The sequence below is a fragment of the Acartia tonsa genome, chromosome 8, assembly GCF_053477335.1.
Source record: "Acartia tonsa isolate MP-2025a chromosome 8, ASM5347733v1, whole genome shotgun sequence".
NCBI lineage: Eukaryota > Metazoa > Arthropoda > Copepoda > Calanoida > Acartiidae > Acartia > Acartia tonsa.
In genome coordinates, this window is record NC_137267.1 from 15,157,193 (window position 1) to 15,176,006 (window position 18,814).

Consider the following 18,814-nt stretch of genomic DNA (forward strand, 5'->3'; position numbering starts at 1 on the left):
ACCCATGCAAAATATATTTTCTGTAATACAAAAAATTGCGATGGTACAAGCACTGAAAGTTTTTAAAATCTGTAAAAAGACCTGTTTTTAAAGCTTTTGTACCATCTCAATTTTAAAGATTTTTACAAAATTTCAATTCTAGTGTGTCGTTATAAACCTGAAATTTACCAAAAAAATTGGGGGCCATCAAAATTATAACATATGAAGGACTAATGGTAAAATATTTTTAAAATATGCAAAAAGACCGTTTTTAAAGCTTTTGTTCCATCTCAATTTTAAAGTTTTTTTTTCAAAATTTCAATTCTAGTGTGTTAATATAAACCTGAATACTTGATATGCGGCATAATAAATCAGACAGATATCTGTATCTGTCCTAACCGGCTCAACCCTATTATTTATGTATGCAATTTGGCAATTTTGACTTTGGAAGATAACTTGCTACACCTTAGTCCTTCATATGTTAAAATTTTGATGGCCCCCATTTTTTTGGTAAATTTCAGGTTTATATCGACACACTAGAATTGAAATTTTGTGAAAATCTTGAAAATTGAGATGGTAAAAGCGCTTTAAAACAGGTCTTTTTGCAGATTTTAAAAACTTTTTAGTGCTTGTACCATCGCAGTTTTTGCATTACAGAAAAAATATTTTGCATGAGACCTTTTTTTGTTGCATAAATCAACCATATTTTGGCTGGGGGCCAAAATATTAACAAAAGTTTTCTAAAACGGGACGGGGTAGTATCCACGTATATTCTATGTTTGTTTATCCATTAAGGTTTGTATGCGACATATAGCAGTTTTGAATCAATTTATAATTGAAATTTACTTCATACCACAGAATTACAAAAATAAGAATTGACGAGTTTTTTAGAATAAGTTGAATCAACTTACATGTTTAATGTTTATACAACTTCGCTACTATTGTAAGTAATCTACCATGTATTTTCTTTTCTAAGATTGGCCCCAGGCAAACAATAGGACAAAGTAGGCACCCTTTGCAGGAATATAAAGGGATAAGGCAATGGCCAATAAATTTATTTACATCCCCAATGATGATACCTAAAATTACCCCTTCTGTAGATTAAAATTACTTTTGGGCACTCAACTTAATAGTCCAACCAATCAAAATTAAATAAAAGTCTCCAGGGTTGTTAAGCCAACAAATAAGAAAACTTTATTATAAGACTTTGCGGACTAGTGTAATAAACAGCCAAATGTTCCCTCTCTCCCTGCATCCACTGTTTCTGTATGAACATATCTTAAGGTCATTGCCGAAATAAGAAAACCAAAGTTCTTTAGAATTTACGTCTGTTGAAACTAAATTTTCCTTTCTTAAAAACCAAAATTCAATTAAATTTTGGGTTATGGGGCTATGGGTTGAATGGGTTCCAGGGATATTTTTTTAGTTATTAATTACAGAATGGTTACGTCAGTCTGATATGCTGGTAATATAATTTTCAAATTAATGCTTTTTTCTTGGAACTTTCTTCTTATTTCATAGTTTTCTGTATTGTATTAACTCCCCCTTTACAATTTCCTCCATATTCCTGGATTAATCTGGATTTCAAGGTCTTTCAGCAAATACTCTTAAATTGAATTAATTGCCCATTGTCCCCTCCCTTACTTCCTGATAAATAATACTTTTTATATTAGAAACCTAGTCTAGATATTCATTACCTTTGTATCAATCTAAGAGTAAAGTATCACGTATAGTCGAAACAAAAACTTTAGATATATTGACAGAATGTCACAGTTTTGACAGAGGACATTCAAATGCTCTCAAGAAAGTGGAGATTTGCTTTTAACACTTATTTCACCAGACTTATAATAAGGAAGATTTTGTCTAATAGTAGCGAAACTGATAAAAATTATTAGAAAAAAGGAACCAGGATTCTGACGAACAATGATAAGTGAAAATTTCTCTACAACCCACTTCCTTCTTCCCCACCTCCCATTAGTTACAGACAAATTAAGTACTTAAATCTCTAAAGTTACTTCATCGGCTAATCATGATTTTAATATAATGTATAAACATCCAACTTGTGTGTGGACATTATTGCTATTCAAATAAAGATTTAGATCTATTTTTATTAGCACGCTATCATTTCCACACAATCAGTGGGGAGAATAAATACATATAAGTATAAATGTATATTGTATAATCCAGACAACAACCTGGTTCCAGAGGTGGAGAACCTTTTCATCTACTAGCAAAATGCTTTCTGCTCTTTTGTAGCGACTTGGCTGTGTTAATATTTCCTGACGCTATTGGCAGATATTCAAAGACCCAATTGAACATACAGTATTTAACACCTCCCCCCCTCTATTCCTTTAATCAGGATTCTTTTTAAAAAGTAACAGGATATTTAACGGGAAGCGCTCTATCTGCGGCACTTTTCTTTCCAAAATTAACCTAACCTAACGCAAAAAATAAAAATAAAACCACCAACCCATCCGCTATTTCAAAACAAGGGTGAAAGGTATTATGATCGCTAGGCATTTTTAAAAGAGACACCACAAAACCTGGTTTATTCAGACAGACATATAGATGGACTGGACAGAAAATAAGCCTAATATTTTCAACGAAATGGATAATTAGGACGAAATTTTCTTTACAATATTTTTCATGTAGATGGGTTTGACAGACTCCCTTTATTACGTCACTGAATAATAATATATTTTTTTTCTAATTCTTATGTTTTGACAATAGAGGCTAGTAATAATTAAGCAGAAATGATAGCACATCATTTTTATTCAACTCATCCATTTGCATAGAAAACCAATTGTAGAAGAACTAGGACAGTTATGTACAAAGTAGCGGTTGATGTTGATTTTTTTTTTTTTTGGGGGGGGGAAGGTTAATTACAAGAAAGGTATATATTTCAAATTTTGCGCTTAATTTCCATCCACTCAAAAATCTAAACCTATGGTTTAACAGATTTTCAGAGGGTAAATTTGTTACAAAAATAGGAAACCAGGGGGTGGATTAAATCCAATATTTATCAACGAACAAAGTTGTAGTAAAAAATGTTTGCTCTTAACATAGAATAAATCTGGTATAATCTATTTGTATAGCTTATTCAAATAGAAGTCGTAAAGCATATAAAAAGAAATTATGAAAAAAGGAAAAATTTTATATCGAGTAGAATAGCAGCTAAATTATGTATCTTTTTTGTTTTAATCTGTTATTACCAAAAGCTATGTATACAAATAGGTTTAATCTAAAGAGATAAGACAAATACCGATAAATTGATGTAAATCCTCCATGATGATTCACAAAATTACCCATCCTGTGATTACAATTAGTGGTTTAAACATTTAGACACTCAACTAAATGAACAAACCAATCAAAATTCATTAAAAGTTCTCACGATTGTTAAGCCAACGAATAGAAAATGTTATCATAAGACTTTGGGGGCTAGTTTACTAAACAGCATAAAGTCCGCTTCTTCCCTGAAAAGTCAACTTAGATAATGAAATTATTTAAAATTATCAAAAGAGCAAAAACTTACCAATTCAATATACTAACAGACTTTCCGACAACGGTTATAATAGAGATTCTTCGCTTCACGATTATACCTAATTATTCTGGTAATCCTCATACAAAGTATGAAATTGATAGGACAATTCTTACAAACACAAAATAAAGATGTTAATATGAAAATTTCGGGTTAATATTTTTATAATATATTTCTGAAAAATTAACACGGAAAAAAATATTTTTACACAAAATTTTACATTTTTACATACATATAGAAAATGTACACAATCTTATATTGAAAAGCCTTGGGAAGATAATTTGTTAAAAGCTCTAATTTTATTAATATATGATTTTTTAGATTTTTATAATTATAGGCATCTATTAGATACCATTTGATAGCAAAGATATCAAGATAGCAAAAAATGAATACATGATTGTTTTTTTTGTGCCTTTTTTTATTTCCATTGGCTTCATTTTATATATATATAAAATACCACGAATCTTAAAGAAATACTTAAAGAAATCCTAAATTGGTAGTTGCACGTAATGCATTTAAACTTGAATTTAATGAACTGCATATTTTTTCTGTTTAATGATTTAAACTACATTTATAGGGCATTTAATTGAAAGAATCTCAATTTTCTACCATGTAGTTTAAAAAAAACAAGACTTAAAAATCGTGTTCTTGCGATATATGGAATCCATAAAACTAGCTTATTTTCACAAAACAGCATCACGAATAATTAGTGATGTCTAATTGTTTGTTATTTATTGTAATACAAAATTATATATGTTTGATAGAATACTTGAATCTTATGCTTGAAATCATTTTCTGAAATGCACTTCATGCAACTACCCCTTTATTCTTTATGAAACTGCTAGTATAGACTGAATTATCATTACATATATGTAAATTGGCAAAAGTACTTTACGCTTAAGAAAACATGAAAATGTCAACATATAAACATTATAAGCATGAAAATAAATGAATAAATAATAAATCATTTGAATAAATAGTGATTTCTATATTATCATGAACAGAAATATGAGTACTAAGTACGAGAATCAAAAGTGAAATCTAAATGCTACATCATTTAAATAATTATAATACAAAAAATGTTAAATATTCTTATGCTTTTAAAATGTTTAAGAAAACTAACTTGCATGACAAAACAGTGATATTGAACCTAAACAAAATTAACAATCGTTTTAATCAAAATAATTCTTTAAAAATCTTCAAATAATTTTATCAAAAATCTTTGAAAAATTCTTTGCTTAAAATCTAAAAGCAAAATAGTTTTCTTCAGTCACAAAATCCATTAATATTTTTTTACATTATGATATTTTAACATGACATATTTAAGAAAAAAGTAAAAATGTTCCAAAACACTTAAAAATAAGATATTGTAAATTAATTTCTGCACATATGGTAGAAAAGTCTTCCTCCTTTTAATCAATAATTCTGTTGGGAAAAAATCCATGAAAAACCCGGGGGACTTTAAGGGATTGGACAATAAAGGATAAATAATATTAACCCCCAATTATGAAGAACAAATTTGCCCTTTAAAATAATTTGTGAAAAGAGATGGGACACATTGTACTTCCACATTAAAAATGATAATCATCTTACTAAAGTTCCTGGGCGCTCTAATTTTATTATATGTCGTGTTTATAAATTTGGGGGGAGGAGAAATATCTTTTCAAGTCCATTGTCCCCTTCCTCTTTGAGAAAAACCTGAAAGAATTTATTATGGCAAAATATATACCTATATATATATTGATAACATATTTACATATTAAATTACATCAATTTTCCGATACAGAAGGAATTTTATTAAATTTTCTATTTTCAAAAAAAAGAAGCCAATATACAAAATTCAAAAATTAGTTTCATCAAAATGCTTTGTTTTTTTTTCTGGGACCCTGATTATGTTTTTTGACGTTTTTTTGCTTACAAATGTTTCAAATTGATATAAAGATTTTAGGTACAGTTACTACATTTTTTTTTTACATATATACTTCACAATTTAAAAAAAATTAGATATTCGGAAGATTTTTTAAATATTGTTTTTGCTAATTTGAAATAAATAGATACTTTTTTCTTTATATAATTAAATCGTTTATGGTCTGGTTGTTGAAAAAATGGACTGAAAATGCCTCTTTGGGTCTTTCAGGGATAAAAGTATAAAGTATAAATTTGGGTAATGGGGAGGGATAAGCGATTGAAGGGGAATACAGTTTCACATTTGTCATGGTTTCAGGTTGTTGGTCCTGGGATAGGTGGTTTACCAGCTTTCCATTGCTAACTTGTTCTTGCTGACAATCATGTCCGTGAAGATGGACTCAAAGTTGTTGTTGCACTTTCTGAAATAAAAACAAACATAATTTCTAAAGGGGTATTTCCATGAATTGCATTCAAGCTTTTACTAAGTGATCACAATTTTTTCCCGTTTCGTTTAGTTTTACTTTTTAAAATACTAGTGGCCATACTTAGAGGCTTCTAGAAGGAAGGAGGGAGTGGTGGCTGAGCCACCCCCAATTTTCAATCTATGCTAAAAATCGATTTGTAAGGGGGGGTTTTTTAATGCAACCATCTCGTAATCAGTGATTAAATGGCACTTAGAATTCGAATTTCGATCTGAAATATTTCATAATCATGAGTAATCCTTGGTAGGTCTATTTTCCCTAAACCGAACAAAAAGTTGTAAAAGTAACGGCTGGCGGCTCAGCCGTTTAGCCGCTTTTTGCCTATTTTCAAGGCAAATTCATCATTAATTACGTAGGAATCAACTTTTTAAAACATTTTTTTGGTTTAATTCATGTTAAATGATAGCAATGACCATTTTTTAAATTTCTAGTACCAACAGCTACCGGCTAGAACCGTTTGATAAGGTTTTTGAGCGATAAATAGTATTATGTGGAGCTAGGTTTCGTGACTAATATGCTCTTAATATTGACAAAAATTGGCAAAACGGCTGAGCCGTCAGCCGTTAACCGTTATTTTTACAACTTTTTGTTCGATTTAGGGAAAATAGACCTACCAAGGATTATTCATGCCAAATTTCAGATGCAAATTCGAATTCTAAGTGCCATTTAATCACTGATTACGAGATAGTTGCATTAAAACCCCCCCCCCTTACTTGGATGTTGCACCAGATTTTTATGTACTCTAATAAAGTGATTCTCCAAGTTGGCTAAAATAACGTTACCCTTATCCATCAAGCCCATTTGCCCAATTCCCTCCCCTCCTACTGATGAAGTAAATGACCAATACATGAGGTCCATTTTAGCAACCTATATTGACGAAAAATTTTCCCTTGTTAATATATTATATATCCATTTGGCAAAACCTAATATCAACAAGTAATTAACTTTCAAGAGCAGCGAAACTTTAAATTTAGCCTCAAATATTTCAAACTAAGACCCACTAAACTTGTTAGAAGGGGGAGAGGACATTGGACTGGTGACTTTACTGGTATCCTAAGTTTAAAAAAAAACACGTTTTCTACTTATTAGTGTAAAAAAAATTCTGGATATTTTTAGAGTTTCTCTGCTAATTACCTATATCAACAAACTAAAGAACAATATTTAAAAATAATACAGGAATATTTTGTATTATAATTTGAAACCATTAATTATAAACAAGTTGTCCCGACAAGCGTTAAAACTTTTGCATCGCATATTACGCTTGTTATGAAAAATAACAATGTAACTCTATTCTTATGAGCAGAAATACAAATCATACAAAATATTACTAAAGATGAAGTACCAAGTTGCTTATTTTTATCCTAGATAATTACTAAATGCTAGCAAACGGTGCTAGGAAAAGTAACTCCGCCTCCCCGCCCCTCATTCAGACTATTTTAAATAGCAGGAACTTTGTCTGGGAGGCCTTAAAATGCATAAAGTAAGATTTTTTGGGAATAGTCCCTTTCGTGACATCGCACCTTAAGGGGCGATTTGTCGTATTTTTAAAATGGCTTTTTTTAGGTTATTTTAGGTTAGGTTAGGTGATTGCCCCACAGGGTTAGGTAATTGGCTCCGCAGGGTTAGAGCCCCCCGCAGGGGCTAGAAATAGGAGAAAACCTACTGTGAAAAATACGAAGTATCGCCCCTTAAGGTGCGATGTCACGAAAGGGACTATACCTGATTTTTTTAGTTTACATAAATTTTCGCCAATTTAAATTTGGTATAGCAGGAAAAATATTACGTTTGTTACCATGTTTGTTTATTATCATATTCAGACAGCATAACCTTTTACCATTCAGACAACCATAGCATTGAGCTAGGATGGTTATGTTATTCTATCCGTTTTTATTCTAAGGCTAGCATATAAAAGATGCATCCCTACCTATAGTTTGGTTGCATAAATATAAAGACAAACATTTATATTAACTTTACATATTTGGATCAGATCCCTTTTTAGGATCTTACGGGATATGAAAAAACATTGATGTAAATTCGATGACAAACAACAATACCCCAACTGTAGACTAAAATTGGTAAAATGAGTAGGCTATTGGTTAGATTATAGAAGGATCTTGCCAAGAATTTTTTGAAACATTGGAGAAAAACTTTCATTGTATTGTTGTGGATTCATAAAAAGTGCCAGAAAATTAAAAATATTTTCGAATACAATCATAAAAGCAAGGAAACAGTAGCGCAGTAACTATGTGTAGTGAATAATTAATTTTTGGTATGCAATAAATAAAAGAAATAACCAACAAAGGATACATAATATACGTGGATATCAAGTCAGGGGAAACTTGCTAACAAGGAACTTACTCAGTGGTCAGTTCGTTCATCCAGCAGGAAAGGAGGGGCTGTAGTGCAAGTTTCACTTTATTAGAGAACATGAAAATCTGGTGTGAAATCCAAGTAATAACATATCCATCGAATCAACAAACATGGAAATAATAGTCAATTAAATTAACTGCAAATGGACGTATGTACATAATACTTATCCCTATTAAAGAGTAGCTACGCCACTACAAATCTGCATTTTCAAAATATAAACATGAAAACTTTAAAAATTACATGACATATAAAACTTTTTCATTGCCATATATCCCGCAGTTGTACAATAATTTGGATTTAAAGTTTTCTACACTTAGGGTTTGTCCGTCTGTAAGTCTGTCCTATCAGATCCAATGGTGTAAAGAAGCTTCTCTTTCTACATCAAGTCTCAAAATTTAATTATGTTAAAATTTTTGGGATAATTTAATGCGTTGTTACTCTATATTTGTAAATGTTCATTTGTCTGGCCATTTCATTCGAAAAGCGTTGCATATTAATGTTGTCTTCCATGCTAATTTCTCCAAATGCGATTATTTATTAGTAAACCAAAGAGACTAGGGGAGAAGCAATGATGTTAACTAAAAATACGTATATTATTATTTATCATAATAATAACAAATAAAAGTCGTATTAACTTTTAATAGAAAAAAATAAAAGATGAATAATATTAATATATCATTTCTCACAACTATTTACTTTTTTATTAACAACAAGAAAACATTTATTCAAAGGAAAAATAATCTAGAAAGAAAATATGAAATACTAAATTTGGCTGTTAATTACGCTGGTACTAAAAGTTTTCTTATTCGTTGGTTTAACTAATTTGGGGACTTTCATGAATTATGATAGGTTTGGTTCATTAAGTTGATAGTCAAAATGTTTCATTTCCTAATTGTAGTCTAATTCTACAGAAGTAAAAATATTTGAATTTATTTCCATTTAGATGTAGAACCTATAGGACTAAACTTATGTACCAAGTTTCAAGTGTCTAGCTCAATATTTAGACCATTTTGCTCACGGTTTTAGTCATTACGCCCCCCCCCTTTTTTTATTCATTAGGAATATTTTTCTTTATTTTATAATATTTCAAAAACGCCCCAAAAGTCCCAAGTCTAAACTGTATACAACAAATATAGCGTGTAAAAATGTCTACTCTCATATTCTTATCTTATGACCCAAAATCCTAATGTATTATATATTTTTATACATATACAATACATACATAACACAAACTAATAAATAAAAAAATTCTTTTAGGATAGGTTGACTAAGGTTAGGTCTCATATTGTAATCTTAACAAAAAACAATAAAATGATAAAATGATTATGATTTACAATCCAACGCAACCCCCTTTTCTGATTTTAAAACATTTTCTAAGAACACTTTTCTGTATCCATGAATACTAAAAGAAAAAAAGGAAAATAATGCAAATTAGATATCTTTTAGAAGCGCATCTACTCTATAATTAGCTGTATCATATATCGTAGAATAACTACTTTCCACTTGTTTATTGATTTAATTATAAGTTTTAAACTTCTAAAATTCTATAATTTATCAGACAGAACTGTGTTTTATTGACATTATCTGCAAGAACTTTTATTTTTAAATGGAGGGAGAGAACATTTGACTGTAATCTACACTGGTAAACAACGTTTTATAACATGTTATCTTATTCTTTGGCTTAAAACTTTTAATAATATCCAACCAATAATTCTAATCTAAAGATAGGTTGCTTTTGTTGGTCATCATTGGGAATCTCCTTTGTCTTATTCTTATGTTACTGTGCTACTTCAAAAAACAACATATTATAGCTATAAAACTTTAATGAACATGATAATTCTTGTTAATAGTATAAAAAAGCTACTCAGAAAAAATGTATAATTAATCTAAATGAATTAATTACTGCGCCATCAGATAGTGGTCAGTGGTCAAGGATCTTAAGAGATAAGACAATTGACGATAAATTGATATACTTCCCCAATGATGATATTCAAATAATCTGTAGATTAAAATTATTTGTTGAAAAGTTAGAATACTGCTAGTTTGAATCAACAAAAAAAAATGTTATATTTTGAGCCAACGAATGTAAAAATGTGTTAACAAACATTAAGGTATCTGTAAAATTTATATTCCAATGTACCCTTCCTGCCTGGGTAGTTGTACTTACTTTTATATTATCTTATAAAGAAGATACTGGTATAGTCCCTTTCGTGGCAACGCCTCTTAAGGGCGTTTCACACTTCAAAGTAGCTTAACCCATATTTCTAGACCCTGCGGGGGCTCTAACCTTACGGGGCAATCACCTAACCTTAACCTAAAATAGCTACTGCCAAAATACGACGAAACGCCCCTTATTAGGCGTTGCCACGAAAGGGACTATACCCGAAAATACTTTCCAAGTACTAGAACACAGATTTTATGCCACTACTACTGTCCAATTAAACAAGGATGACAACATCCATAAAAGCAAAGCACTGATAAACTGCTTGATAAAGGATAGTGTTTATGGACATACTTACATTTTTAGGACTTGATTAAAGAGTTGCTTCGCCTATAACATTATACTTTGTTGTCCCAGGAATCAGTAAACCAAAATTCAGATCAATCGGATGATTAGATCATATAAAAATTTGTATTTAAAAAATAAAAAAACATGTTTAAAATGGACGTACGGACATTTTTGTAAAGATTATAGAGTTGCTACGCTTTCTAAATCGTACCTAACTACTAAAGGAATCACCATGCAAAGTTTGAAATCGATAGGACAATTCTAACATGCCAATTTAAAGAAAAAGCTATCCGTTACGGACGTACGGACGGACCGACCCTAATTATAGAAAAGCTTCGCTTTTAAAAAGAAGATATGTTTATAGTTCGTTCGTTAAGATCTCGCTAACAACTGGCTCGAATTTTTTTTTTCGATTTTAAAGAATCTTCTCAAAGCTTTCTGGGTTATATTTAGGCTTCCGTTTCTTAATTTTTTTGGAATGGTTTTGATTTATTTTTCTCCCCTAAAAACAGAGCAAGATGTTTAGTAATAAGGAACCTGCCACAAAAACTTTCTCAAAAAATAGTTCAAAGCTCAACAAAGGATAACTTATTTTTTTTGTTGTAGATTCTTTACTTTCATTTTAAACTGTAAACAGAGTAAAATTGTAAACAAATTTGAATGTCAATACTACACCATGAAAAGTCATATTATATTAAAATAAAATTCAAGAAACAAATTCTTTAAAAAATGAGAAGTTCTCGTTTAGGAAGACTTTTTATGGCAATAATATGCGATATTATAAAAACCTTTGTGAATAGTAGAAATTGATCTAGGAAATTTAAATTGTAGTAAAATGAAACATAATGGCAAAAAATCCAAAAAGTAATGGGTCAGTTCTTTTTGAGTAGAATGGTACAACTCCAACTTTTCTTATCCAGAAGCATAGAACGTAGCCACTCTGGTGTTTTCCCTCAAAGTGGAATTCAAGCACTGAAACCTCCCTCACTTAATTTTTTACTTAAAGTTCAATTTATTTCTAAATTATGAAAGGGGGAGAGGTTGAGCTCGAATTGGAGCTTTGAGGGGAAACCGCCATAATTCTTTTCCATCAGAACTCCCATTTGCAAACAAAAATAACCCTCTTCTTGTCAAAAGTGCACAAATGGTCTCTTTCATCTTGGGGTTTAGTGCAAGTCAGGAATTTCACAGGATATGAATATGAAATAATAAATTCATGTACATCCCCAATGATGATACACAATATTATCCCTTCTGTAGATTTTAATTAGTTGTTGAACCGCTTGAACACTCTACTTTATGAACCAACCAATAAAAATCAATAAAAGTCCTCTAAGTTGTTGAATCAGCGAATAAGAAAACGTTATTATAAAACTATGGGGACCAGTGTAATATACAGTCCAATGTCACCTCCCTCCCTGCACGATAAGACTATGAAACCATAAAATTATGTACACACTAAATTATTAATAACAAAATTTTCCCTTCTGAAAATTATTGCCTGAAAAAATGCTACATTTAACCCAACCAACCGAAAGGTTAATAAATGTTGAAATGAGAGAACATGTTTGGGTACTAGTATAATTTCCAGTCCAATATCCCCTTCCTTCCCGAGTGCAAGTACATATTTTTATACAATGACATGGATAATTATTTCCTTAATTTTAATCATGTATTTTTGGTAAGAAATATGCTATACGTAGCGTGACCCCCCCCCCCCCCCAAGAATAAGTATTTTATGGTTCTTCCCAATAGAAAAATAGTACTTTTTATTCAAGAGCTTTTTACATTTTTTTTTCTTTAAATTCTAAAACTACTACCTACTAAATACAAGGTAATTGCAGTTATGTTTATTATTGAACACAGTCATGGGGAAAGACGTATAAAGAATCTGCAAGTACCAGGGATAAGGCAATGGTCACTAAATTGAAGTAATCCCCAATGAGATTGATGATGAAAAATAATTCCCCTTCTAATATGTTATATCAGCTGATAAATTCACCTATAATGTCCCCTATTTTCCAGATTACAACCAGATCAATATTTAATAAGTCCTTAAACTTTTAAATCCAAATCCTCCATCACTTTAAAAGATTTAGGTATCTTGAATTAAATTTTGAAAATTATTCAATTTCCCTGACAACAAATATATAAATCTATGTATTTGTTATTCTGTGCAGAAAAAGCATGTCAGATCAAAGGTCATACAAATAAGTTAAAAGTTTTGGCGGTTTCAATTATTTCTCATTTGAACCACAGACGCAAAAAAAGGTTTTTGATGCTTATTGTAGGTTATTGTTTTTCACTGTAAAGGAGGGCCATATGGATACACAGGTTAGAACAGGAAGAAAGGCGACAATGGGCTATTTAATACACTACTCCCCAAATACGTCTTCTTATTCGTTAGCTTAACAACTTTGAGGACTTTTAATTAATTTTAATTGGCTGATTTAATCAAGTCCAAACATTTTAATAAGTAATTGTAATCTACAGAAGAGGGAATTTTGTGTATGATAATTGGGGATGTAATTGTACATCAATATATCGGCTATTGTCTTATCCCTTTAGATCCCTAGATGAGCACTATTTTTCAATAAGAAAAAAAGACACACATACTGTGCTATAAGAAAAAAAATATTTCTTTATATATACACAGCAAATAATCATTAGATAATAAAACCTTATTTACTTAATTATATTGCCTTTATACAAATTGATGAACCTTATGTAATGGAAAAAGATAATAATATCCAGCCTTAGAATCATTATAAATTGTTTGAATGATGATAACACAGAGGCACATGCGAAAAAGAAAACAAAAATACCTAGATATAACTATAAAACCTTTTCTTAACCTATTATAAAGGAACAGGATGTATGCTAGATAGCAAAAGGTAACAGTGTCCAATATTTGAAGGCTTTAACTAAATAAGGAGTTTTTCGGAATACACATACTTTTTAAGAGGCTATTTCTTTTGGGAAGGTGGTGGTACCTTCCCCTAAAATACTTATAAACTTTGCCTGGACATATAAGAAGCTTAGTTGTAAAGGATTGATTAATTGGCCATTCTTTCTTAGGGTTAGGACCAAAGTCGGTTTAAAGTAGTTTGAGACAATTTGTATTGCCACTAGGGCCAGTTCAAGCACATTAAAAAGGAATAACTCATACCGGTTCAGTGGTTAGCAAGATCCGTCGGTACACACACACACACACACATACACACACACACACAGACAGACATCCTTTTAATTTTCTATAAGGATAGGTAATATTTTTGAGTTTGTCCCTATCTTATACTTTAATTTAGTAATGACAATATAGATCAATTAAAGTTTTAACAAGGTAAACTGGCAACAAACCAAACCATCATCACCAGGGATAATAAGGGATAAGACATTAGACTATAAACTAATGTATACCCCCAATACTACTTTTGTAGATATAAAACTATTGGTGTGAAAGTTTTAGGACATTGCTAGTAAAACCAAAATTATAAAGATTCTAAAAAAGTAGCTAAAGTTTTTAAGCCAATAAATAAAAGTTGATGTTAGTAAAACTTTGGGAACAAGTGTTTTTATCCTACATTGTCTTAATCCCCTTAGATCCCTGATTTATCTTCTTTAGACTCGACACAATGGGAATGCAGTTCTATTTGTGGAAAAGAAAAGTTAGTAGGTAGGAGTGTTTGGTATAATATTGCAAAAATACATCAGCAAATTATTTTAAGGTCCATTTGTAAACTTTGAGTCTTTGATCAAATGGACTGCAAATTCAGTTGTGGAGTAAAAATTCTGAATGACACTTAAGAGTCTTTAAATTTTGTTTGAGGGAGGGGAAGGGAGGGGTAAATACACATGTTTTTGTTAATTAAATTAAAAAATTAAAAAAAAAAAAATTTATATGAAGTCGGGATACAAAATTTTCCCGCTTTTTTGTGAATTCTCGCTGTTTTGAAAGGTTGAAGAAAAAACGCATTCCCGATGATAAAATGTCATTGTGTAACAGTAACGAGCTCTTTACTCTTTGCAAACAATTACATTTACCAATTTCTTTTATCATTCTGATGTACCTAGGTACTTTTGCATTTCTCATATATAGAAAAATTAATATTTTATTTGTATGTATCTAAAGATTTTTTGTAAGGAATTCAATATACAAAAAAAGGTTTAGTACTTATTAGATTATTTAGGGGTTTATAAAGTGTTATTTTGTTGTTGATAATTTAACTCCTATACAAAATACCTTATTAAATCTTACTAAAATCTCGTAAAATGTAAAAAATGGTTGAAAGCAGCTTATACCAATAACGAAATTAATTCGGAAAAAACTCACGAAACCTATACGTGTTTTTCAGCTGTCGTTGTGGGGCAACACATTGTAAAATTTACGACCTCTCCATTTGCCCCCCAATATTATTTTAGATTTATTTCGCTTGTTGGTTATACCTTATTCCTGGGTTGAAAGAAATTTTAGTTAACAGTAACACTAAGGATAATAATTATGTGAATCTTTTTTCGTTACCTTGCTGTGTATTTTTTCCTTCAAAATCAGAAGAATGAAATTACAAGGGCTCTGCAGCCGCGACTGTAAGCTTATTATTTTTATTTCATGATATTGCACTTTGGGTCTGGTTAAGACTTTCAGCTGATTTTTAAAATTGTAAAACTTTGATTTTTGCGAGGCTTACAGGCGGCTGAAGCTCGGCTGCCGAGCCCTGGAATTACAAACTATTATATTTTCCTTTCCAAAACAAGAATGAAATTACTTACATGAGCGCATCAATAACTCTGGCTAATAGCTGAGCAGAATCTCGGATTGTATTCTCGGGAAGCACCACTTTCTTTTCTGAAAACAAATAACAAAGTAATTAATTCAGGCATGTTAGAATTGTCCTATGAGTTTTAAATTTGGCCTAATTATTGATATAAAATCTAAAAAAAACACCAACCCTGTAATCATTACCATAATGTCAATATGTAAATTTAAAACATATCGATTTATATGATTTTTTAAAATTAGGATTTCTATTACGAATAGGTACTTTATTATTAGAAAAGCTTCTCTATAATCTAGTCTTAAAATGTAAAAATATGCATATTCATTTATATGTCTGATTTGTTGAGGTTCGTTTTATGGATGTTATCATTCTTGGTAACTATTAAATATATGGTACAAGGAAAATCTCTAGTAACCAATCAATATCATACACATGCCTTCATTTGTTGGATTTTAAAAGCAAAGCTTTCCTATAATTAGTGTCGGTCCGTTCGCCCGGGACATTAAGTTCTATCTATTTCTAACTCTTAATGATGATTCCTAGGTACGATTTCGGAATCGTAGCAACTAGATAAACGTTACTAGAAAGTCCGTACGTCCATTTAAAACATGATTTTTTACTTTTTAAAAACAAATTTTGTATGTAAGAATTTTCCTTTTAATTTGAATTTTGGAATACTGATTGATTTCTAACAAGGTACAAAGTTATACGCGAAGCATCTCTATAATCAAGTCCTAAAAATGTAAGTATGTCCTTAAACAGTATCCTGTATTTAAGAAGTTTTGCAACAAATTTACTTACAATTTTGTTTAGACTTATGTGTTAATATTCTGCTTATACAGTTCTGACACGCTACAAGCATTACTGTTCGTTTGTCCTACCGTTTCAGAGCTTCGCTTTATAGGTGTTGTCATTCTTGTTTTCAGGAAAAGCGAGGGAGCTGTTCCTGACAACCGCAAGGAGGAAAATGCCAATAACAATGGATTAGATAATTACATTTTTGCTTTTATATTCTGTACGGGTTTGTTTTACATCTTACATGGTACATAATATCAGGAAGGAGAAGACATTGGGCTGTAAATAATACTGGTATCCAAAGTTTTTTTTTATTAATTGGCCTAAAACTCTTGATTTGTTAGTCAAAACTCTTAAAATAATTTTAATCTGTAGAGAAGGGTTACGTTTGATTATCATCATCAAGTGTGTTCTCACTCTATTGTTATATTCCTTCAGATCCCTAACATTTCAGCTGTTACTTAGATCTTTTACTACAGACTGCAAGACACCCTACTACTATATATATAAGCTTTTATTTTCATAACAAAAAAAAGTAAATTATGGTTGAATTACCAAGGATTATTTCTTGAGACAAACCAATTAACGGAAAAAGTAAACAATTATTATTAGTGCAGCTTCTCTATAAATAGTGTAGATTCATCCGTCCGTTCTTCTGTCATTCATTAGATGAAAACTTTCACTGGACATATTACCATTACCATTTACCTCGTAAGGGCAGGATTCTCCTTAAATTTAAGTGATCATCTAGAGAATCCAGAGCATCATCCACGTGTAATGGGATGCGATACTCTAACACCCAAGAATATTAGGTAAAGTAACATCCATCAGACAACCAACCCTTTCATTGCACAACCTTTGTCGGGACATATAATAAGCTTCACTGTAAATGAGATCTTTCGGATCAAACACACAGACAGACATTTATACAATCATCCTGCCTCTTACATATAAATATAGAGTATTTAAATATTTTCTCTTTGTTACGGAATAACAACAGATGTATGGTGCTGCGCTACTAATATATACAGGTATCCTTGTTGTTCTTGTGTTCAGTAGATAATCCATTAGACTCAGTATAAGCTTTTTATTACCTTACAAGGATAAAAAAGAATATATATTTATTGTTTTGTTTTATACACAACTAGCAGCCTCGCCCTGGCATCTAGGGGCCTTGAAATCAAAGGAGTAGGGAGGGGACAGTTAAATAGCCTAAAACCATATGATTCTTATTTACGATTATTAAACATCCCTAAGGGACTTCTGCAATATAACTCTACTAGTGGCTGCGCCCCTAGCATTAGGGGCTCTATATTAGAAGGGATACAGAAAAATAGCTTAAAACCATACCAAGACTTATTTATAAAAATAAAATAGCCTAAAACCATCTCAGGACCTATACAAAGCTTCCCTCTAAAGGAGAATAATATCGGTTCAGTGGTTAGCGAGATCCTTCGCTACAAACAAAAAAGCTTAGTACTTTATATAATAGGATAACGAGCTTTAACAAATTTTTATATCATGTTTCCTAAAGTTTGTCAGACAGACAGACAAACGAACAGTACCTACTAACTATAAATCAGATGCAAGATTAAACAAGTTTTACCTGTGTTTTTACTGAAAAATCCACCAAGCCCGCCTTTCTTTTCTTCCTAAACATAAAAAAAATAAATGGATCTAAAGGGACAAAAATGCACGATAAACTCCCAGATTAAGATGTATAGAATTATGAATTTGTAAAAGTGCCCAAAGATTTTAAGCCATAGATTGAAAGAAATGTTCAATATCCCTTCAATCCCATGAGACATTTGAACACAGGAAAAAAAGCTTTAAATCATGTAATGACTAGTTAATACTTTCTCGGGAAAGCTCAGTCTAATCGGTTTAGCAGTTACCAAGAACATAAGCTTATGTAGCAAAAATACAGACAGCCAACATTTTACTTAGCATTATAGTTATATTTTTTTCTATTTTCAGCAAAATATCTTTAAACATTGTTAAGCATCTTGAAAACATTTGTGGTAGCCATCATTTTAACAAACCAGCCTCACTACTACGCAACGATGTCGTCCTTGTTTATGTAAACACGCCTGACTGGGCAGCAGTAGGTTGCAAAATTGTAACAAAGCAAACTTTGTTTTAATTTACTTATCCCAAATTTTGTTCTTGAATTAAAATCTTTGTAGAATAGCAGGGATCTTAGGGGATAAAAAAATCGTCCTCAAATAAATACCCCCCCCCCCCACCCCCGAATAAAATACTTATTTACAAAATTAAGCCCTCTGTAGATTATAATTATTTGTTTATACCAACCAATTAGGATTAGATAAAGGTCCCGATATTATTAAATCCATAAAATGCTTAGATGTGTTAATAAAACTAGGAGGTACCAGTATAACTTAGAGTCCAATGTCCCCTCCCTCCATGTAGAATTGTTAAGAAACTTTGTGCACGA

At 31.0% G+C, this 18,814-nt stretch overlaps 1 protein-coding gene across 3 annotated transcripts in view; it reads right to left on the reverse strand.

The window, feature by feature from the left end:
- Positions 1-3,670: 3,670 nt before the first annotated feature.
- Vps13 (vacuolar protein sorting 13C) overlaps positions 3,671-18,814 on the reverse strand; it is a 134,732-nt gene continuing 119,588 nt past the window's right edge. For all 3 annotated transcript variants that reach the window (XM_080169195.1, XM_080169194.1, XM_080169193.1), the window contains 3 exons: positions 17,966-18,011; positions 15,557-15,632; positions 3,671-5,844 (listed from right to left, as the gene is read on the reverse strand). In XM_080169195.1, coding sequence (XP_080025321.1) covers positions 5,766-5,844; positions 15,557-15,632; positions 17,966-18,011 — 201 coding nt within the window. In that variant the 3' untranslated portion in view covers positions 3,671-5,765. The remainder of the gene's footprint in view (positions 5,845-15,556; positions 15,633-17,965; positions 18,012-18,814) is intronic.